This window comes from Pelobates fuscus, chromosome 10 (genome assembly GCF_036172605.1).
Source record: "Pelobates fuscus isolate aPelFus1 chromosome 10, aPelFus1.pri, whole genome shotgun sequence".
Lineage (NCBI taxonomy): Eukaryota > Metazoa > Chordata > Amphibia > Anura > Pelobatidae > Pelobates > Pelobates fuscus.
In genome coordinates, this window is record NC_086326.1 from 138051586 (window position 1) to 138076855 (window position 25270).

Genomic DNA, 25270 nt, shown 5'->3' on the forward strand with positions numbered 1-25270 from the left:
CCCTGTCGTAAATACTGGGTATTGGAGGTATGTTATGTGTGGATCATAGAAACTAAATTAAGTAGGTAATAAAGAGTTTGGCGCTTAACCAGGTCAGGAAATATATCTTCCACAATATATTAGTATAATCCGCTGTAATACTGCTTTCAGTGTGCCAAGAAGACTAGTCATATAGTGATCATCTATGGTGTAATATAATTAGACTTTGAATGAGATTTGATCTCCAGTGAGCATGTGCACACAATATGCTCTTATATTTAAAGGGAGGTAGCTTTCTTTGGGTTTTAGCACTGGCTGCACATGATCACAGACAAGCTTTTCACATCTCTGCAACAGACAAGCTGCCTTACAGTCCCTAAAGAAACCTATTCAGACACAAATCCAGATCTTTCATTCCTGCTCTGCTCCGAGGATGAACTATCAGTCAATGCGGAAGGGCATTAGCTGCCCACCTCGAGATGCCAATTGCACCAGGATACTGGAATCTTTAAGCACCTGGAATGATTCTTCAGAAGTCAGTTCTTATAAACTGGTGGAGCTGCCGCCAATTGAGACAACGGTAAGTTTGGAGACACTAATCCATTGTACAGCACTACGGAATCTGATGGCGCTATATAAATAATAAAATAATAATAAAAATATATATATTATTAGTATTTAGATAGAGCCAACTTATTCTACAGCGCTTTACAATATTATAAAAGGGGGACATTTAAAAATAAATGAGACAATTGCAAAATGTTACAGGAATGATAGGTTGATGAGGACCCAGCTCAAACGAGCAGGGTTCTATTATTTTAGCATTAATAGAACAAATTCATGCTGTTTGGGATGTTCTAAAACTTTATAGTCAATATACAGATGGGACTTTGAAGCATAAAAGTCTAAACAACTTTTAACCTATAAAAAAAGACTTAACTCAACTTCATAAATCAGCATCTACGGGAGGATGATTTACATTTTTAAGTGGCACTGGCCATTCTCTGAGTGGGCATTATCAGTAACACTGAAAGTATTCTGGCTGTTTTGCACAATCTATATGTTTCGCGATCTTAGGACAGGAATTCTAATTTCATCACAAGCTGATAATAATTCGCTGGTTTCAATTCATGAAAGAATGAAGTTGGAATTGGATAGTCTAATGTCGATACTAAAGGTTTTTGCATGTGGACATTATGTATTTACTTATTTTATGAAGTATAAAATTTAAATCTGATTTTAGTTATAACGCGCATTTTGAAATCGAGGATTTTGCAAGGGTTCAAAAATTAGATTTTTATTTTAAATCTCCGAATTTATTTACTAGCTGGAATGATACCATATGTGTGTGAAATCAATATTGTTTCTTTAATATGGGGATTACAGCATTTACTCTTTAATTAACCTCTTATTCTCTGCATTGTATACACTGAAAACAATTTGCATGGAATTTCTAAATTTACAAAATGCAATAATTTGTCATCTTTCTTTGAAGGAGAATGGACTATGAAAGTATCATAATGTTTAGCCATGTAAAAAAGTAAATGGCCGTCGCTGTTAAATAATATTAAATAATGCAATTATGGGTAAATTAAATGGCATCTAGTCCAAGATATATCTATCTATCTATCTATCTATCTACCATCTATCATCTATCTATCTATCTATCTATCTGTCTATCTATCTATCTATCTACCATCTATCATCTATCTATCTATCTATCTATCTATCTATCTGTCTATCTACCATCTATCATCTATCTATCTATCTATCTATCTGTCTATCTATCTATCTATCTACCATCTATCATCTATCTATCTATCTATCTATCTATCTATCTGTCTATCTATCTATCTATCATCTATCTATCTATCTATCTATCTGTCTATCTATCTATCTATCTACCATCTATCATCTATCTATCTATCTATCTATCTATCTATCTGTCTATCTATCTATCTATCTATCTATCTATCTATCTACCATCTATCTATCTATCTATCTATCTACCTACCATCTACCATCTATCTATCTATCTATCTGTCTATCTATCTATCTATTTATCTATCTATCATTCTATCTATCTATCTATCTGTCTATCTATCTGTCTATCTATCTATCTATCTATCTATCATTCTATCTATCTATCTATCTATCTATCTGTCTATCTATCTATCATTCTATCTATCTATCTATCTATCTATCTATCTTATATCCATCTATCTGTCTATCTGTCTATCTATCTATCTATCTATCTATCTATCTATCTATCTATCTATCGTTCTATCTATCATTCTATCTATCTATCTCACTTTCTATCTATCTATCTACCTTATATCTATCTATCGATCTATCTATCTTTCCATCTATCTATCTATCTATCTATCTATCTTACATCTATTGTTCTATCTATCATTCTATCTATATATCTATCTATCGATCGATCTATCTATCTTTCCAGCTATCTATCTATCTTATATCTATTTATCTATCTATCTATCGTTCTATCAATCATTCTATCTATTTATCTATCGATCTATCTTTCCATCTATCTATCTATCTATCTATCTTATATCTATCGTTCTATCTATCTATCTTTATCTGTCTATCAATTCATATGGGGTATACCCAGAACCTCTGCATAATGCCGCTCAGGTCTAAACATCTTCCATGCGACCTGTAATACAGTTTAGATGTTTAGTACACAGTTAAATATCTAATATCAGGTGGTTGTTTGGTTTGGAACATCTGCAGTTTAAAGAGACACTCCACTACCCAAATACAAAACAAAAATCAATATTTACTAGATATTCCGCCAATAAAAACCTTCATGCATTTATTTATGCATTTTTCTCATTAGTGTATATATATAGATCTCTTGTCTGTAGCCTTTTGGAAGCCCAGACTTTCTGTGGCTGTCCAATCACAGACTCCACAATGCAGCTCAATGAGAAGTCTTTGCAAGGCAGGTGCTCTGGGCAATTGCTGCCTCTTGAGGTTAGCTCCACTGAGCTAACCAAACCAGGAAGTAACAGGACTGGTTATCTGATTGACAGCCAGTGGGGTGTAATAAGGTTAATTTGTAAAAAATTAAATCTGTATTTTTTGTAAAATGAAAAAATAGCAGACACACAGCTAAAGTGCTTTAGATGTTTATAATGTTCCTTCAAAAGATTTGCCCCTAGATTTCAGCAACAGGTTTGAGTATGTCCAGTCCAGTCTAGGATTGATAGGCTGGCTCTCCACAGCTGCTTTTGGTAATTAGGAAGAACAATCCATGCTAGCAAAGTCTTTAATACATTAAACCAATAGCAATTCATGTTGTCACAGTGTAGTCCTGAAGAAAGCAATGCCACTGGGAAAGATTACCAGTACTGGTGCTTCTAAAGAGTTTCATGTTGGCGTAGAGATTCTAAGATATTTTCAGATTTAACTGGTGAATTGTTGCATTATACTGATGGCATGGGGTGTTACTGGTCTTTGGGGGATTAAGGAACCCCTTAAGAACCAATGACCAATATTTTTACCATCATAATAATCTGGTCATTGAAGACCCTATACCAGCACGGGACTTCCTTGTTATTAAGCGTATGCAGCTCTCTACAGCGATGCTGTCAAATTCCCCTACGAAAACAGTGCTTGAAGTTTTTAAGATGGCATATACCAGGCACTGAAGATCTGGACTACATCTCCCATGATGCTCGTGCAGCCGTAATGCTGGCAAAGCATCAGGGGAGATGTAGTCCACAACATCTGGATTGCCGAAGGTTGCTTAGCCCTGGTCATTAAGTGGTTAATAGTATATCATCTTGTGAAATACAATGCTGGAATATAAAATGTATAGAATACTGAAGATAAAGAATTGGGTCAGGTTTTGTTAAATGTTCAGGACCAGTGTTCTATCAAAAAACCCTACCCCATGAAAATTCCCTACCACCGTCACCTCCAGTGACACGGTCGCACCACAAGTTAGCTGTAGGACGGCATACCTGTGTGGGGCATGGGGTTCTCATGGTGCGCAGTGCGCTTGCAGAGTGCCCATGCATAGTACACGCTTTGTTACAGGAACATTGCGAGTGCAGGGGGCGTATGCTATTGAAGTCACAAAAGCGCATGCGCAGTATTAGGGTACGGTATTTTCACGGTAGTAGTGTGCATGCGCCAGAAACAGCTGTGTAATACGCATGCACGGTGCTACTGCGCAGCTGATTCTGGCACATGCACACTACTACCGTGAAAATACCCTACCCTAATACTGCGAACGTGCAGCTCCACATCATAATGACACGCCTTCTCCCCTCCCCCACGCAAACGCATGCGCACTCACAATGTTCCTGTGCCAGAGCACGTGCTGTGCTCCTGGTGGGGCGCAGGTGCTCCACACAGGTGAACCGTGCCTACAGCTGATTTGCCTCACTTCCGGTGCTGCAGTGTCACCCGAAGTGATGGAGTTAGGGAATTTTCACGGGGCAGGGATTTTTGATAGAAGACCTGAAAAGCAAGGTATTTTCATTAAACGTTATTTAGCGTTTTTATTTCTGTTAACTCTTTGAGTTTATTAGAAAACAAACAATTCAAAGAAATTACAGCACACAAACCTCTAGAAATGCAATCTGCATCTATTTTGTAAATACACAAAGTTTGACTTGCTAATGGTGATAGAGATTACAATCTATTTCATGGGCAGTCATTTTGTAGCCCCTTGATAGGGCTTGGAGGCGGGCTTAGGGGGAGTATAGGGGGTGGGATTTGATGTTATGATCGGGGGGGCGGTCTAGTATAAATAGATCTGCCATCGTAGCTCCTGTCACCATTAATTTCCTTACAAGTTTGAGTAGGTCCCTCCCTCCCTCGGGTTGAATTCTAAGTGTCCCCGTTCTGTCACAGTGGCAGGGTTAGTTAGGGGAAAATATAGGGATAAAAAGGGTCCCTGGTGGAGTTACAGAGAAGTTAAGGACGTTTGGCCGAGTGGTTCAAGTTGGTTGGTTATAATGTTGGTGTTAGGTTGGTGGGTTCAAGCCTGCCGGTGGCTCGGAACCTTGGTGGGGTAGGGGTATCCGGGTATACCCCTACCAGGAGGCGATACAATTATATGGAATTTGGGTGGGGTAGGGATATCCGAGTATACCCTTACCAGGAGGTGTTAAGTTATGTTAAATATGATTGGTGTATATTGTGTATATGTTGAATTGTATATGTATATTTATAGGTCGTTATATTGTTACAAGAATATTTACAATATGGGTCATTGCCTTATTATTACTTATGATGTAAGAGATACGTATGTTGATGTGTGGTTGGGTGGGGGCGAGCAATGATTTTTAAAAAGTTTCTCTGTATATTCATAATGTTCAATAAAGCTGTGGACATATTGACCCATAACTCAGAGTGGTTGGAATTCTGGGGTAAATGGTGGGGTGTGGATGGTCAGGGGTCTCTCTCCTCCTGCCCAGATAGCGACAATGCACCTGTCATGCAATTCAGTGTAAAATTGGGCAGTTATTTAAATAACAATTCAAGTTGATTGTAATATATTTAATAAGTCAATAATAGCATTTGGCAAAATATGAAACTCCATAAAGATTTTGTTTTGTTGATTTAAAATATAAAATCATATATCATAAAAAAAACGTAATTTAAAGATTAACTCCAAAATTATGAAAGTGACTAAAAATGAGCTTTTGGTTTTATCAGTTCTTTACAGATTATTATAATTTTTTTGCATGCTCTGTGCAAATCATGCGAGTTAGTTAACCCCTACAGTGCCAAACACATGACGCATTCGTATACATCAGAGCATGAGAAAATGTGCGGTGTGCATGTGTTTATGCAGAATTTCTATGTGAAGGCACACGCATGAATGGCCGTGCCCAATGGATCATGGGATTGTGGTTTTTTATTTGCCTTGCGAAAGTGTTTACTGGGGTGAAGAATTAAGAATGTTCCTGTTTAAATGTTAAGAAATAAAAATGAATTAAAAACCCAGGCAGTGCAGACATCAAAACAAGGAAAAAACTCAATCCACATCATTTTGTTTTGCTTTCTTTTTATCTCGTGTGATCTGAGTGTAGGTGTGGCGAAACCGACCTCGCCACGTGTCCTTGGAGGGGGCTGCTTGCCCGCCTCTTGCCTTTGGACTATGGCCCTGGGAGATTGGGCCCTTTTACAAAACGTATTCGGCCCTAACAGAGTGCATGTCACTCATTCTGGCCCTTTAAACACAGTGGAGCCATTCGGTACTTGCCCTGTGTGAGCAGTGATACCCCCAGATAGCTATGCCATGGAGCCTAGTCATATAATGAAAGACTATGGGAAAGACTTTGGCTCCATGGCAATTAAACTGTCTTTGTGTGGTCTGCGTGCCATTCACCTAATAATGTGCACGCAGACCTGAGCTATCTGGGGATATGTTACATGTCTGTGTTTAATGTATAAAAAGTTACTTTATATATTTTAAAACATAATCCTGTATTTAGGTCCCCACATGTGTAATGGAGTTTTGTCTTTGACCTGGGAGATAATTGGATTACTTCTCCAATTATCTCCAGGGCAGAAGGGAGGAAGCCAGGATGCATTGCGGGGATGTTTTACTTTTACTGTTTGAGCCAGATTAAAATACTGCCAGCCAGGGGGAACAAAAGATACTGTTACTAATGCCATTTTTTTATATGTTGTTCCCCTGAATGGATTGATTGTGGATATGTATTTTTATGTGAATGTGATGTATGGTTTTAAAGTTACAGAGTATGTGTGGAAACTGTATTTTTACTGTATGTAATAAATTATGTTAACTGCTTATCTGAGGGGAGGGGATGTGTGGGTTGTACTGTTACTTGATTGGTTATTTTATGCCTCCCCCTGGGTGTGTCCTGTATGTGCACAACCGTAATAAAAACCAGGCTGGGTGTGCCAGGACCTCAGATTCTGCTTGACCCTCAAACCGATGTGTCGTCTCGTTTTTGGGGGAATTTGACTGTATGCTGACTGCCAGGAGTGTAAGCGGATTGTATGCTTTTCCTGTTCGGCTGATTCCACGGTTCGTGTGTTTCCAGGTCGGGAGTTTCCAGAATTCGTACAGTTTGCAGTTCAGGAGAATTGGTGATTGCTGTAGCTGCTGGTCTATGGAAAAGGGGGATATCGCCTAAACTGGGTTTTATCCTCTTGTAAGTGAAACGGTCCGTTACAGTAGGTTTATACAATAATATCAGGAAATGATTTAACTGAGGACACATTTAACCAGGTTTCAAGAGTATTGTGAAATGCAGAATGCCCAATATGATGTTGGTTTTCTATTGATCTTGGCATTCCTTCCTCGTCCCTTCTGCGCATTAAATACAATGATCGTGAAAAGTTCTTCTCGTAGGTAAGCACTGACTAATACTTCTCTCTGGACGCTCTAACTTGAATGATTGTTCTAGGGAAGTGTCCAGAGAAGGACCCCTGACGGTCAGCTTGGCTGCGGAGAGAGTTGCTCCCAAATTAATTTATAAAAGTGTTGATAGTTCATGAAATTGTAAGTTTTGTGGACAGTGACAAAGAAGACATGTAGTTAAAGGGACACTAAAATAACCTGGGCACTTCATCTGATCTGGGTGCGTTGGTCTTTTAGGTTTAACCCTGCGATGTAAAACTGCGTTTTTGTGTTTTTTTTTAGAATTGCAATGTGTGTAATACAGGGTTACATCCACCTCCACTGCCTGTTACACTAACAGTAGATGGAGATACTTCTCGGCACTGATCTTGTAAAACTCGGTCACATGACATGGAAGCACCTGTGGAGAAGCATCGATTTGACGTACTCAGCGCACATTGCTTCTCTTTGGGGAGCATTGGATTGGACCATCCCCGAGAAGGTCATGCCTCCTTGATGATGGAAAAATTCAAAAATTTTAATATTTTATTACACACTGAGGGGAAACCTGTATAGGTACAGGGACAAGGACACCATAGTTCTAGGAATGCTGGTTTGTATTAATGGCCAACCCATCCATAGGTCCTGATGCGACCAAGACTCCAGGTGGTATTTTGACATGGGCGGCATTTTGCCAACTCTTAGTGATATACATCGTCTTTCCTTATCAGTCCCTCTGCCTGGGCAGACTTGGAGGCCACCCAAAATTCTAAAAATCAGGGTTGTCAGAAAGGGCAGGCTGAGATGGGTTGCCAGGGACTCGGGATTTTGCTCACGTTTCCCACTGAAGTTCCTGCACTCTGACATTACTTGCAGTGCATGTCAGAACTTCAACGGTCACTTTAACTTACAGTTATTTGCGCCAGGGACAGGGCTTTGGGCTGCTGCCTAGTTGGAGTAGCAGAATTACCCTCCATGTCCTGGTATGTATTTGCTGCAGCAGGCATCAACAGGGTATCACAGTAAGCAGGACACAGATCTCAGATGAGGGCAGGAGTAAGGACTGAGCCAGCAGGTGAAGAGCGAAGCCGCTAGGAGTCACACTGCATTCCCAGCACACACACAGACACACTGCATCCTCAGCACATACACTGACACACTGCATCACAAGCACACAGTCAACACTACATCCCCAGCACACACAAACACATACTGCATCCCAAGCACACACAATGACACACTGTATCACCAAGCACACACAAACAGATACACACTGAATCCCCAGAACAGTCACATATTTCATTCCAAGTACACACAAACACACACAGATACACACTGCATTCCCAGCACACACAGATGCATTTTATTATCAGCACACACAGATACACTGCATCCCCAGCACACACACAGACACACTTCCTCCCCAGCACACACAGATCCATACTGCTTCCCCAGCACACACTTAGACACACTGCATCCCTGGCACAAACAGACACACACTGCATCCCCAGCACACACAGACACACACACACACACACACACTTCAACCTAGCACACACAGACACACTACATCCCTAGCACCCACGGACACCCTACATGCCTAGCACACACAGACACACACTGCATCCCCAGCACACAGATACAGACTGTATCCCAGCATACACACAGAAACACACTGCATTTTCTGCACACATACACACTGCATCTCTAGCAAACACACAGATACAGCCGGCATCCCCAGAACACAGACACACACTGCATCACCAGCACACAGCTACAGACTGTATCCCAGCATACACACAGAAACACACAGCATTTTCTGCACACATACACACTGCATCTCTAGCAAACACACAGATACAGCCGGCATCCCCAGAACACAGACACACACTGCATCACCAGCACACAGATACAGACTGTATCCCAGCATACACACAGAAACACACTGCATTTTCTGCACACATACACACTGCATCTCTAGCAAACACACAGATACAGCCGGCATCCCCAGAACACAGACACACACTGCATCCCCAGTACACACACAGACACACTGCATCCCCAGCACACACATATATACACTACATCTCCAAGCACAAAGATACAGAATGTATCCCAGCACACACACAGACACACACTGCATCCAGGGACGTTTTAGCCGCGAGGCAAACAAGGCATTTGCCTTGGGCAGCATTTTGCAGGGGGCGGCAAAAAACGCCGCCCCCAAATGCCCAGGGCAAATGCCTTGTTAGCCTTGCGGCTAACTGACATGCTGGGCTGGCGGCACTGGCGGACGGGCGGGCGGCTGGCGAGGGAGCACTTCCTCTGAGCTGTCTGCTCAGCTCCCTCGCGCGCCGCAGAGTGAGGCTGGGAGCCGGAATGTAACGTCATTTTCCGGCTCCCAGCCTCACTCTGCGGTGCGCGAGGGAGCTGAGCAGAGTGCTCAGGGGAAAGTGCTCCCTCGCCAGCCGCCCACCCGCCAGTGCCGCCCGCCCAGCAGCCACAGGACCACCAGGGAGAAAGAGACCCCCCCGCATTCCCAAAGGTAAGGAGGCTGGGGGGAGGTTAAATAAAAAATAAAAAAAGTGTTAATGTGAGTGAGTGTGCCTAGGGCAGCACAAAACCAGGATACACCACTGACTGCATCCCCTGGACACTCACAGATACATGGTGCATCCCCTGCACAATTCATCCCGACCCCAGCACACACACAGACACACACTTCATCCCCAGCACACACACAATATTCACTACACACTGCATAAGATAGTGAATGTGGGCGTATTTTGTGGGTGTGGTTTTGGTGGGGGGGGGGGGGGGGGGGGAAGCATTTTGTATGTTTGTATGTCTGTTTGTATTCCTAACACTGTAGTGTGCCCTTAACTGGGCAGTTACATATGTTGGCTGCCCTTTCTCAGTGACCAGTACCAGATTGGTCTGGGTCATCTAGCCAGTTACCTTTAGACAGACTACAACAAAGTGAAGACTGAGGTAGATCTAGAGATTTGTACAATAATTGCTGACAATCATTGCTGACAATGACTGTCATCAATGCTGCAGTACTTTAACGACAGAATAGTCTAAATAAGACTGTGGCCATTTCTGAATCTTGTTGCTACTATTTAGTGTTCCCCCGCTTCTCGTTACCATGCCTGACGCTTCTTTTAAAGAGCAGTGACTGTTTAGTGACTGCAAAATATGGAGGACCGCACCCATCCACACACAGGTCTTCTATAGCAGGTGTCATGAAAATGATTTACATTTTCGGAGATGTGCTTAGAGAAGATAGGCAGTGATGAAATTAATTTTGAAATTCAAAATGTTAGGAACTGTAAAAAGTAGGGACTTAAATACAGTATTGTCATACACTGATCACCCAAAACATTAAAAACACCTGCCTAATGTTGTGTAGGTCCCCTTCACACAACCAAAAGAGCTCTGATGCATCAAGGCATGGACTCCACAAGACATCTGAACTATGGTAAGTGGCACCAAAGCATTGGCAGCAGATCCTTTATGTCCTGCAAGTTGCGAGGTGGGGCATCCAAGGAATCAGATTTTTTTGTCCCAGCACATCCCACAGATGCTCAATTGGATTGAGATCTTGGGAATTTGGAGGTCAAGGCAACACCTTTAACTCTTTGACGTGTTCCTCAAACCCTTCCTGAACTATTTTTGCAGTGTGGCAGGGTGCATTATCCTGTTGAAAGAGGTCACAGCCATCATCATCAGGGAACCCCATTGCCATAAATCTCTAGATAGGTGGTACGTATCAAAGTAACATCCACATGAAAGCCAGGACCCAAGGTTTCCCAGTAGAACAGGGAATTTTGTGTTGGGTCATATGTGTTTTAGGAGGACTGTTAGTGTTCTCTAAGACTGGAGATTTTATACTTGAAGATTGATCTGTGTTGGTTTTTGTCATTATTTAGGTTTTTTTTCTGATGTTATATGTATCTGTAAGGATTTAAACATTTGAGCCAGAGGACTTTCTGTTTGTGTTTGTGTAAGCTGATACGATTGATGATAATTTGTAGCCGCTACAACCTACAGGCTGTTGCTAATAGTAAAACTTTGTGACTGCCTTTACCAACAAGATTGTAAACAAGCCATTAGTTTACAGAAGAGACACAGTGCTCTCTTTATACAGCTCACCAGAAGAGAACGGCACAGGAAGCAGAGACAACGATGCTCTTATATCATAACCTATACAATGTAGAGCTAACGGAAGTTCCTAAGCAGAAACTTCTGGCTCTCTGGTGGCAAGGAGTTACACTCGTTGACTCCAGGTAATAAGTCACAATGTTGTGAAGCGGTATGAAGCACAAAGCATTCCCAGGGGTTTTAAAGTTTCAGCGAGCTCAGAAGATGTCAAATTGGAAACATTCGAACTTGAAACCAATTAACTGCTTTTGTAATAATTTAATGAGATGAGATTTGCCCTACAATACTATTGCAAAGAAAAGTGTAATATTATGGAAGCAAGAGAACAGAGTTAAATATTTTCTTATCTGATAGAAGATTAATTAGTTCGTTAATAAAACATGTATCTAGACGGCCTGACCTACTGTGTCCACTATTGAGCAGAGAAGAGCTCGGTCAAATGTCAATATCATTCTTTTTTGTAAATAAAGTCCAATAAGCACTAATATTATCGTTCCATATTTTTATGTTATATTTAAGTTGTATAGTAAGAAAGAAAAATAATGAAGGATATTTGATGTTTTTTATTTATATGTGTCTGTGATTTAGGCAAGTCTGTCTTTTACCTAGTTGCCATCTGTCCCATTTTTGCCGGGATAGTCCCGGCAAGCTGGAGTCTGTCCCAGGCAATTCACTCTCCCGAGATTGTCCCGGCAACTTGCTGGGCCATGTGCTTTTATTATGTTCCCTCGGACTGTAACAGCCTGTTACAGGCTAAGGGGCTTCAGGACAAAGCTGCTGGGAGATGCCAGGGGCTGCAATGAGGCTGCTGGGGGTGGGAGGGAGCACTAACAGTCTCCCTCCCGAATTCCCAGAAGCTTCCCCGGCACACAGGCTCCTGCTCTGCCTCGGATTAGCAGGCTCCGCCCCATATGATGCAAGCTTCATCCACGCATGCAAGCCCTGCCTCCCTTCACGCAGCTCCACCCCCACCTTTAAGCAGCAGACCTTGCTGCAGTTGGAAGAGGCCAGAAAATGTCTACCTGACCTCCAGTCAGTGCAAGGTAAGCTTGATATAGTCAGGTGCGTGTGTGTGTTAGTAAGAAAGCTTGTGTGTGCCAGTGAGCTTGTGTGTAGTGAGCTTGTGTGTGTGTGCATGTGTGTGTCAGTGCTCAGGCTGACAGACAAGACCTGCTTTCTTGCTATGGGCCCTGGTGGGCCGTGAGGAGATCAAAGATCTCCCTCACTGGTCCAAGGGCCTTCGTTAGTGACAGGAAGGGCTGGAGGACCTGGGAGCATGCTGTGCAGAGCGTTGCCGCGTGTTACCATGGCAATGCTCCGACACAGCATTCTGCACGCGGGAGGAGTGAAGACAGCCTGCAGAAGAGCTGCAAGCTATAGGCAACTCATTACCAGTGGACCACCATGGCACAGCACCCCTCACACACACAGCACCCTCACACACAGCACCTCTGACACACATACACAACACCCCTCACACACACTCAGCACCCCTCACACACACTCAGCACCCCTCATACACTGCACCCCTTACACATACACTGCACCCCTAACGCACACACACAGCACCCATCACACACAGCACCACTCAAACACACACAGCACCCCTCACACACACACACACAGCACTCCTGACACAAAGCACCTCTCACACACAAAGCACCCTCACACACACATAGCCCCTCTGACACATACGTTAGCACCTCTCACACATACACAGCACCCCTCAACACAGACACACCCATCACCCCTCACACACACACACACACACACTGAACCCCTCACACACAGCATCCCTACACACAAACACACAGAGCATTCCTACACATACCTCCCAAATAGCACCACTACACACAAACACATGCACTGCACATCTCACTGCAGTCTGTGTGTATTTAGCAGTCTCTGTGTGTATTCAGCAGTCTGTATGTATTCAGCAGTCTGTGTGTGTGTATTTAGCAACCTGTGTGTATTCAGCAGTATGTGTATGTATTCAGCATTCTGTGTATTTACAGCAGTCTGTGTGTGTGTATTCAGCGGTCTCTGTGTGTTTTTTTGTGTGTGTATTCAGTGTACTGTGTGTACTCAGCAGTCTATTTGTGTGCACTCAGCAGCCTGTGTGTGTGTACTCAGCAGTCTCTGTGTGTATATTCAGCAGTCCGTATGTGTGTATTCAGCAGTCTGTGTGTGTGTGTGTGTATTTAGTGTACTGTGTGTATGTACTTTGCAGTCTGTCTGTGTGTACACAGCAGTCTCTCTGTGTGTATTCAGCAATCGGTGTGTGTGTATTCAGCAGTCTGTGTGTATGTATTGTATGTACGTATTGCATTTGTTGGAGGTACCAATAAATATAAGCTTAATTTTTATCGTTCATTTTATATTTTATTCCTGTGAATTGTTCTGTAGGAAGGGCCCCAGTGCACTGCTTTGCCTAGGGGCCCATAACACTGTTAAGATGGCACTGCTTGTGTGTGTCAGTGAGCATTTCTGTAGTGAGCGTGTGTGTATGTCAGTAAGCTTGTATTTAGTGAGCTTGTGTGTGTCAGTGAGTTTCTATTTAGTCAGTCTGTGAATTGTTCTGTAGGAAGGGCCCCAGTGCACTGCTTTGCCTAGGGGCCCATAACACTGTTAAGATGGCACTGCTTGTGTATGTCAGTGAGCATTTCTGTAGTGAGCGTGTGTGTGTGTCAGTAAGCTTGTATTTAGTGAGCTTGTGTGTGTCAGTGAGTTTCTATTTAGTCAGCTTGTGTGTGTCAGTGAGCTTGTCTGTAGTAAGCTTGTGTGTGTCACTGAGCTTGTTTGTAGTGAGCCTTGTGTGAGTTTAAAATCACAATCTCAATTCCCTGTAATTCTCTCTTTATTGAGTAGACTCGTAATCTGCACTGTGATAAGTAGGCGGATATTAATTATGTGGGTTGGACATAGTGAGCGGAGCTTTGCGACAGTGGGTGTGGTACATTTTCAAGGTACAGTAGTAATTGATAGTTGTGCTGCAAAGTGTCCATGGAATTTTTTTTAAATGTTGGCAACTAATTCTGCTTATTGATATTTTCTATTTTTGTAATGGTTTGGGGTGAATTGGATCGGTATGCAGAGGAAGGACAAGGACCGGGAAGCTAAAGGAAATTCTAAACAGGATAATACAGGCAGGACCAGCACACAGATAGTCTTTAGCAGGTAATCAAGTAGTTAAAGGTTAAGCAGGCAATCTAGGCAGGATCAGGCTGACTGAGGTTAACCAATGCAGGTTCAAGTATGGCAAGGTTAACCAGACAAGTGAGAGTTAATTCAGATATAAGGCAAAGGAGGCTTGTAACCTCTAGGACTTCACAAGACAACTGTGCAAAGAACACAGGGTGGTCTGGGTTTAAATAGGGGAGAGGGAATTTGAGCCTTCCCACAAGGAGGGGCCTATTTAAGTGGATGGCGCTATCTAGGTGAGTAGGGGTCCATGCTCCCTTTGTGGGTGGGACACTATGCCTGTTTGCCCACTCAACCAGTTGTTTCCCACACTGCTCCCAAATATACTGGGTTGGATCCTCCAGGTTTTAATACTCTGAGGGGATCCTGGAGCAGTGTAGCTCCCCTCCTCCGGCTGACGTTGGTGGGGGAGGAGTGAAGGTGTACCCGATCCAGCACCAAGGGACATAGTTTTCCTTTAATAAAATAAAAGGAACAGATCAGGTCTGTGAGTTTATAGTGTAGTGTTGGCACTACTTGTGTATAGAATGTTAGTAATAGGACTCAAGAGATCACACTTTAAAAGGAAGTAAGGAGGCTGAGAAAAATGGTAACTGAGTAGAAGGGTATTAAATAATCTCCGCTTCTTCCATGAAACCCTGTGACCAATAGTATCTTACAACTTAAATACAAATGGTGCACTGAAATTAATACCTAGATATTTCTATATTATAAATATAATCTGTAAAACTGATTATTCAAAGTGACTGGGTTTATGCTGCTAAAATCAAAATGTAGCTTGCATGAACATTCTTTCTCACCAAGTGTGGGGTAACGGCAATTGTCACTGCTTTGGTTACAGTGGCTAAAGCGATATTGGGTAAGTGGTCAGCAGATTTGTGCATAGTGTTGGTGGAATGGTTTGATTTAGTTTTTTTAAGTTGTTAGAAGGTCTCAGATGGTGGTGGGGCCTGACCACGGAGCAGAGCAGATGCTTGCTGCTGCAGCTCCTGCTTCTGGTAGCAGATTTGACAGATTATCGATGAAACAAAGCAATTCCAGACCCAATACCTGTTATAGGGTGACGATGGGCAGCAAGCTCTATGTACCAGTACCAAACATGCGGCCTACAAACCTGGCTGGAGTGGGAGAGACGGCTGCCCTCCCGCCGAGACACACAGCAGTGCTGACAAGCAAGGAACCCTGTTCCCAACCCTATGGACCGGTAGGGGTTATCCCGGTCCCCATCGACCTAATAGACGCTCCTTCATTGACGTCTACTGCCCACGATGGTCTACAACTCGAACAAGGTGGGCCTAGCAACAAGGCCCCACTACCTCTGGCACATGTGGACCCAGACAGGACGATGGTGGACTGCTCCCTCCGACATCTCGACGAGATATTCCAGCGATTCTGGGACCAGCTGGAACAATGTCTGGCACCACAGTCGCCTATTATCACGACGGAGGTGTGGAGGGATGGTGACTGAGGGCCAAGCGGGCCTCTCTCGGGCAGACTCCTGCACAGAGCACAAGCCACTCATGCTGCCTGCCTACATAGCCCGAAGGCCATACGGAGGATTACTCCACGGCATCACCCATGACGCCAGAAGACCGCCTACCACTGATGGAGGCAGAACATCAGGGTCTTCCACAACGCCAGCAAAGGAAAAGAACCAGCCACAGAGTGTACCCGAGTCTGTGGATCATGGATGCGGTCCTTCTTACAGGCCTGGGGCTTGAGAGGGGACTCTCGCTGCCCACACCTCACCATTGCCTTATGGATCCTCCATACCTCCGCTGTTTCACTGCCTAGTCTAGGCATTGGCTGACTGTGGACATGGTACGGGCATTACCAGCTGCAGCTTTTACTGCATAGCCGAGTAATGGCTGCCAACCATTGCTTCCCTCATACATGTGGACACTCCAAGTACTCTTATCGTATTATTTTTGCTTTATACAGTAGTTTAAGTTAACTTGTGAAGCTTTACATGTGCAGAAAGGGTGACAGTTTGTTGGGTCTTAGGGGCCTATTTAGCCTGCATTGTATATTTATCTCCCACGCCAAGTATTATAAGAATGATTTACCTTTTACCGCACAGCACTCCTCTGCTTATAATACACACGAGATGAGCAACTATAGTTTCAGATAGCATTGCGGGTAGAGTACAGCCCAGGGAGCGGCCCTAACATTACGCTGATCTGACACACTGTGCAGGCGGGCCAGATCGTGTGGCACGAAGGAAACTTAGCAGTAGTGGAATTCATTAATCTCAGGGCACAGTGTTAGTTAGGCATGACAGTCTCCACGTACACAGGCTTCATAACATACTTGTCTGTTTCTCAATCAAACCTCGATAAGCCGGGTACTAAAGTTAGACCTGGAAACCTAGCAAGTAATCTCTTTTTACAAGGCTGCAGATTGTCCTATCTAATCTGATTTATCTTGTCCTTAATACTTATTATCACAAGCATGTAACAATATATATACTACGCCAGTACTCCTACTAACGCCTAACATGCCATATTCCTACTGTTACCTATTTTATTTTACTTTATTTTATTTTATCTCGCACTCACATTCAGGCACTTATACATGCCAGTTACTCTGCTATTGTTTAGCGTAAATTGTCTCGCCAGGCATATTTGTTGTTATCAAAATTATTTCTACACAACAATGTGCTGTATACTCGACTGTCCTTTACTGTTCAACTGTGTATACAACTTATTTTGTCACTGCTGTCGGGGCAGTGCAAGACTGTTTGTTTCTCTGAAGCACAACAAAAATAAAGAATTACGCAAAAAAATACAAAATAAGTCAGTTAAGTTTGTGTATTAAAAATAAAAGACGCAGCAACATTTAAGGCTCAAGGGGAATGTGGTTTATTCAGACATATAATTAATTGGACCTGTAAATGTTTTGAAATGTTAGTTAAAATGCTGCCAAGTGCTCTCAGTTGGATACTTGAAGAACGTGAACCAGTGTTGTTAGGTCTTCTATTGTTGCTGTCTTGTCAACTTATTTCAGATGTCCCCACTAGAGATGTCGCGAACATAAAGTTTTCCGTTCGCGAACGGCGAACGCGAATTTCCGCAAATGTTCGCAAACGGGCGAACCGGGCGAACCGGGCGAACCGCCATAGACTTCAATAGGCAGGCGAATTTTAAAACCCACAGGGACTCTTTCTGGCCACAATAGTGATGGAAAAGTTGTTTCAAGGGTACTAACACCTGGACTGTGGCATGCCGGAGGGGGATCCATGGCAAAACTCCCATGGAAAATTACATAGTTGATGCAGAGTCTGGTTTTAATCCATAAAGGGCATAATTCACCTAACATTCCTAAATTGTTTGCAATAACGTGCTTTAAAACATCAGGTATGATGTTGTATCGATCAGGTAGTGTAAGGGTTACACCCGCTTCACAGTGACAGACCAAACTCCCCGTTTAACGCACCGCAAACAACCGCAAACAGTCCATTTGCACAACCGCAAACTCCCCATTTGCACAAGGTTGGATACCAAGCTAGCCATGTCCCGTTCCTTGTCCTCACTGATGTCATTGAAGGTCTCTTCCTCCACCCAGCCACGTACAACACCAAGGGTCCCCGAAAGGTGACAACAAGCCCCCTGGGACGCCTGCTGTGTTTGGTCTTCCACCTCCACAAAGCCACCTTCCTCCTCTGACTCCTCTTCTTCAGACTCCTTTCTTCGCGTTGCCTCTCTCTGCGTTATTATAAGGTGTGTTAAGTAGTACTATTCCTATCAGTTTAATCCCTGTTACGTCCCCTATCAGGGGACGTGTATATGGCATCGATTTTAGGAACTGGGAGATGGAAAAAGATGCTTGGTTGGTCCTTGTCAGGGTACCTGAGGTCTCTACCTCCGAAAGAGGTAGAGACTTGGTGGTTTGTCCTTCCGGCAGGGCTGCTTCTCCCATCCCTCGCGGCTCTCCTAGTCACTCACACGCCGGCCGCGAGGGATCCGTCCCCTTTTATAACGTCACGCACACTGCTCGACGTCATGACGTCAGTCCGGACCGACCTGTCACTCAATTGACTGGAAGCCAGTCAGGACTCGTCGGAGGCGGGCCTACTCACTGATCCAGGGTATTTAACGCTGTTTCTCCCATTCACTCATTGCCCTGTCGTGGTTCTAGTCAGCCTAGTCACACAGTGCTCTTGTATTCTCTTGTCTTTTGGTTCTGACCCGGCTTTGTTATTACTTACCTGTCTTTCTGTTATCCTTGACCCGGCTTGTCTCTCGCTTACCTGTCTTCTCGTTCCCTCAACCTCGGCTTGTCCCTGACCATTCTATACGTAGTATTACGTTAAGTCCGGCCATTCTAAGGTCCGGTATACGTATCCGCTACTCTTTGTACTCTGCGTGTTGGATCCCTGACCCGATCCTGACAGTCCTCCTACTTCAAATTTGGGGCACTGCGCTGGAATCTAATGTGCCACCAGATAGGAGTGGTGTGTTAAGTAGTACTATTCTTATCAGTTCAATCCCTGTTACGTCCCCTATCAGGGGACGTGTATATGGCATCGATTTTAGGAACCGGGAGATGGAAAAAGATGCTTGGTTGGTCCTCCTACTTCAAATTTGGGGCACTACGCGTGTAATCTAATGTGCCACCAGATAGGAGTGGTGTGTTAAGTAGTACTATTCTTATCAGTTTAATCCCTGTTACTTCCCCTATCAGGGGACGTGTATATGGCATCGATTTTAGGAACCGGGAGATGGAAAAAGATGCTTGGTCGGTCCTCCTACTTCAAATTTGGGGCACTGTGCGTGCAATCTAATGTGCCACCAGATAGGAGTGGTGTGTTAAGTAGTACTATTCTTATCAGTTTAATCCCTGTTACGTCCCCTATCAGGGGACGTGTATATGGCATCGATTTTAGGAACCGGGAGAGGGAAAAAGATGCTTGGTTGGTCCTCCTACTTCAAATTTGGGGCACTGCGCGTGTAATCTAATGTGCCACCAGATAGGAGTGGTGTGTTAAGTAGTACTATTCTTATCAGTTTAATCCCTGTTACGTCCCCTATCAGAGGACGTGTATATGGCATCGATTTTAGGAACCGGGAGATGGAAAAAGATGCTTGGTCAGTCCTCCTACTTCAAATTTGGGGCACTGCGCGTGCAATCTAATGTGCCACCAGATAGGAGTGGTGTGTTAAGTAGTACTATTCTTATCAGTTTAATCCCTGTTACGTCCCCTATTAGGGGACGTGTATATGGCATCGATTTTAGGAACCGGGAGATGGAAAAAGATGCTTGGTTGGTCCTCCTACTTCAAATTTGGGGCACTGTGCGTGTAATCTAATGTGCCACCAGATAGGAGTGGTGTGTTAAGTAGTACTATTCTTATCAGTTTAATCCCTGTAACGCCCCCCTCATCAGGCCTTTTTTAGTCGAATGTATCGCCCACTGTCAGTCCCTTCGGGATCCATCCCTCATTCATCTTAATAAAGGTGAGGTAATCTAGACTTTTTTGACCTAGGCGACTTCTCGTCTCAGTGACAATACCTCCTGCTGCACTGAAGGTCCTTTCTGACAGGACACTTGATGCGAGGCAGGCCAGAAGTTCTATTGCAAATTGGGATAGCTCAGGCCACAGGTCAAGCCTGCACACCCAGTAGTCAAGTGGTTCATCGCTCCTCAGAGTGTCGATATCTGCAGTTAAGGTGAGGTAGTCTGCTACCTGTCGGTCGAGCCATTCACTGAGGGTGGACCCCGAAGGGCTGTGGCGATGCGTAGGACTTAAAAAGCTCTGCATGTCCTCCATCAACAACACGTCTGTAAAGCGTCCTGTCCTTGCTGGCGTGATCGTGGGAGGAGGAGGATTACTTTCACCTCTTCCCCTGTTAGTTGGATGCCGAGCTACTCATGTCCCGTTCCTCGTCCTCAGTGATCTCACTGAAGGTATGTTCTTCCCCCCAGCCACGTACAACACCACGGGTACCAGATAGGTGACAACGAGCACCCTGGGATGCCTGTTGTGGTTGGTCTTCCTCCTCCTCCTCAAAGCCACATTCCTCCTCTGACTCCTCTTCCTCACAATCCTCTTCCAGCGTTGCCGCAGGTCCAGCAAGCGATGCTGATAAGGCTGTTTCTGGTGGTGATGGTGACCACAACTCTTCCTCTTCCTCTTCACGCTCATCTACAGGCTGATCCAGCACTCTTCGCAGGGCACGCTCCAGGAAGAAAACAAATGGTTGCGCTCCAGGAAGAAAACAAATGTTGCGTCCAGTAACGTGGCAAAAAATTCCCAGCTCCGCAGAGGCTGTCCTAGCACCCCGGTCATACAAATAGTCATCAATGGCTTTTTCTTGTTGGAGCAGGCGGTCGAACATTAGGAGTGTTGAATTCCAACGTGTCGGGCTGTCACAAATCAAGCGCCTCACTGGCATGTTGTTTCGCCGCTGGATATCTGAAAAGTGCGCCATGGCCATGTAGGAACGCCTGAAATGGCCACACACCTTCCTGGCCTGCTTCAGGACGTCCTGTAAGCCTGGGTACTTATGCACAAAGCGTTGTACGATCAGATTAGACACATGTGCCATGCACGGCACATGTGTCAACTTGCCCAAATTCAATGCCGCCAACAAATTTCTTCCGTTGTCACAAACCACTTTGTTGATCTCCAGTTGGTGCGGAGTCAGCCACTGATCCACCTGTGCGTTCAGGGCGGACAGGAGTGCTGGTCCGGTGTGACTCTCTGCTTTCAGGCAAGTCAACCCCAAGACGGCGTGACACTGCCATATCCGGGATGTGGAATAGTACCTTGGGAGCTGGGGGGGTGCCGTTGATGTGGAGCAAGACGCAGCAGCAGAAGAGGACTCAGCCGAGGAGGTTATGGAAGAGGATGGAGTAGGAGGAGTAGGAGGAGTAGAGGAGGTGGCAGCAGGCCTGCCTGCAAGTCGTGGCGGTGTCACCAACTCCTCTGCAGAGCCACGCATTCCAATGCTTGGCAGCCGTCAGCAGGTTTACCCAATGCGCAGTGTAGGTGATATACCTGCCCTGACCATGCTTTGCAGACCAGGCATCAGTGGTCAGATGGACCCTTGCCCCAACACTGTGTGCCAGACATGCCATTACTTCCTTTTGCATCGAGTACAGGTTGGGGATTGCCTTTTGTGCAAAGAAATTTCGGCCGGGTACCTGCCACTGCGGTGTCCCAATAGCTACAAATTTTTAGAACGCCTCAGACTCCACCAGCTTGTATGGTAAAAGCTGGCGGGCTAAGAGTTCAGACAAGCCAGCTGTCAGATGCCGGGCAAGGGGGTGACTTTGTGACATTGGCTTCTTACGCTCAAACATGTCCTTGACAGACACCTGATGCAGATGAGCTCAAGGCGAGAGACGGAGTGGCGGATGGTTGAGAGGGGGCAAGGAGGACAGCAGTGGTTGACGTTGCTGAAGATGCTCGACCAGGAGGAGGATGGCGGCTTTGAGTTTGTGTGCTACTTGTACTCATGTGTTGATCCCATAGGTGTTTGTGATGTGCGATCATGTGCCTTCGCAAAGCAGTTGTACCTAGGTGGGTGTTGGACTTCCCAAGACTCAGTTTCTTTTGGCACAGGTTGCAAATGGCATCGCTGTTGTCAGAGGCAGACACACAAAAAAAATGCCACACTGCTGAGCTCTGCAATGACGGCATTCTGGTGGTGGACACAGCATGCGTTGATTGGCGTGCTGTCGGGCTGACCCCGGGTGCCGATGCATGCTGTCTGACTGTGCCACTAGCTCCTTGCGACGACCTCCCCCTGCTTCCAACTCGTCTCCTCCTCCTCTCTGTCTGCCCATCTTTCCCCCTGTTCTTCTTCTCTTCTAGCGGGCACCCACGTGACATCCACGGATGCATCGTCATCATCAACCGCTTCACTTGTATCTGACAACTCAGCAAAGGAAGCTGCAGCGGGTACAACATCATCATCATCACACCGTACGTCCATGTGTATAATGCTGCCTGACTGAGACATATCCCTGTTATCTACATCCTCTGGCAATAATGGTTGCGCATCACTCATTTCTTCCAACTGATGTGTAAATAACTCCTCTGACAGATCAAGTGAAGCGGCTGTGGTGCTAGTGTTGGTGGTGGCAGCAGGCGGGCGAGTGGTAACTTGAGAGGTGCCCGAAGCTAAGCTGGAGGAGGATGGTGCGTCAAGGTTCCAAGCGGAAGCTGTAGAAGATTGGGTGTCCTGTGTTAGCCAGTCAACTACCGTATATACTCGAGTATAAGTCGAGTTTTTCAGCACATTTTTTGTGCTGAAAAACCCTCACTCGACTTATACTCGAGTTAATGTCTGTATTATGGCAACTTACATTGCCATAATACAGACAAGGACCGCCGGGCTCATTACAAGCCCGGCGGTCCTGTTGGGGGGCTGGCAGAGAGCATTAACTTACCTTCCTGCAGCTCCTGTCAGCTCCCTTCTCCTCCATGCAGCTCCTCTGTCAGCTCCCACTGTAAGTCTCGCGAGAGCCACGGGGTCACCGCGGCTCTCGCGAGACTTACAGTGGGAGCTGACAGAGGAGCTGCACGGAGGAGAAGGGAGCTGACAGGAGCTGCAGGAAGGTAAGTAACCGCTCACTGTCAGCCCCCCCTCCTACACAGCCCATACACTGGACCACCAGGGAGTGAGAGCCCCCTCCCTGGCAAGCTAACAAGCAGGGAGGGGGGACGAAAATTAAATCAAATATAAAAAAAAATACAATGAAAAATATTAAAATAAAAAACTTAAAATATTAAAATAAAAAACTTAAAATATTAAAATAAAAAAATTATAATAAAAATGCCCTCCTCCCACCCAGTACACACACACACACACACACACACACACACACACTCTGCATTCTACACACACTCTGCATTATATACACACACACACTCATACAAACAATCTGCATTCTACACACACTCATACAAACACACACTCTGCATTATATACACACTCATACAAACACACACTCTGCATTATATACACACACACTGATACAAACAATCTGCATTCTACACACACTCATACAAACACACACTCTGCATTATATACACACACTCATACAAACAATCTGCATTCTACACACACATACAAACACACACTTTGCATTATATACACACATACAAACACACACTCTGCATTATATACACACACACTCATACAAACAATCTGCATTCTACACACACTCATACAAACACACACACTCTGCATTATATACACACAGTGTGTGTGTATATAATGCAGAGTGTGTGTGTGTGTGTTTGTATAAGTGTGTGTGTAGAATGCAGATTGTTTGTATGAGTATGTGTGTATATAATGCAGTGTGTGTGTGTGTGTGTTTGTATGAGTGTGTGTATATATAATTAGAAAAATCACAGAATTTCATAGCCCCAAGTTTTACCCTCGACTTATCCACGAGGCATAGCATATTTCACAATTGTTGGTCACAAAACTGCCCTCGACTTATACATGAGATCGACTTATACACGAGTATATACGGTATGTCCTCAGAACTTTTCGAGTTCAGGGTACGTGGCCTCTGAACACTGGGCATTATTCTAGGGCCAAAGGGAATCACAGCACCACGACCACGACGGCCCCTGCAGGGTGGCCTGCCTCTGCCTGTCATTTTTTTTTCGATTAGGTGTACTATGCGTGCAAGCTACTGTGACAACAGATATGAGTGGCACTGTGCACTGGCAGAAGTTGGCAGAGTAGACGCTGTAGGCCTGACACACACGCTTGCAGACAACTAACTGCTATTCAATCTATTACAGTCAAAATTTTATTTTTGAAGGAAACTGCTATTATTTCACAGTCAAAAAAGTGTTGACTTTTTTAAATGTACACTACTCTTACACCAGATATGAGTTGCACTGGTGTGACACTGTTCCCTGGCAGGCCCTGAAATGCACACGTGTGAAGGAAACTGACTGCCATAGGCGTGCGCAGCCCATTGCATTAGGGTGTGCACCCTAAAGCACAAGCACACGCGGCGTATATATATATATAGATATATATCTATATATATATATATATATATATATATATATATATATATATATACACACACATACACACACACACACAAAGCTGTGTGTGTGCTGTGTGAGGGTGCTGTTAGTGTGATGTGTGTGTGAGGGTGCTGGTAGTGTACTATGTGGGTGAGGGTGTTTGTGTGTGCATGCTTGTGAGGGTGCTGTGAATGTACTGTGTGTCAGGGTGCTGTTTGTGTGTGTGTGTGCACTTGTGAGGGTGCTGTAAATGTACTGTGTGTGAGGGTGCTGTTTGTGTGTGAGGGTACTGGTAGTGTGCTGTGTGTGTGTTTGTTAGGGTCCTGTTTGTGTTTGTGAGGGTGCTGTTTGTATAATGAGTGTGAGAGTGCTGTGTGTTTGTGAGGGTGCTGTGTGTGTTGGTGCTGTGTATGTGTGTTGGTGCTGTGTATGTGTGTTGGTGCTGTGTATGTCTGTGGGTGATGTGTATGTCTGTGGGTGATGTGTATGTCTGTGGGTGCTGTATGTGTGTGGGTGCTGTATGTGTGTAGGTGCTGTATGTGTGTAGGTGCTGTGTATGTGTGTGGGTGCTG

The 25270-nt window shown here is 44.6% G+C and overlaps 1 protein-coding gene across 3 annotated transcripts in view; it reads left to right on the plus strand.

The window, feature by feature from the left end:
• Positions 1 to 309: 309 nt before the first annotated feature.
• OPN4 (opsin 4) overlaps positions 310 to 25270 on the plus strand; it is a 67489-nt gene continuing 42528 nt past the window's right edge. For all 3 annotated transcript variants that reach the window (XM_063434713.1, XM_063434714.1, XM_063434715.1), the window contains exon 1: positions 310 to 559. In XM_063434713.1, coding sequence (XP_063290783.1) covers positions 413 to 559 — 147 coding nt within the window. In that variant the 5' untranslated portion in view covers positions 310 to 412. The remainder of the gene's footprint in view (positions 560 to 25270) is intronic.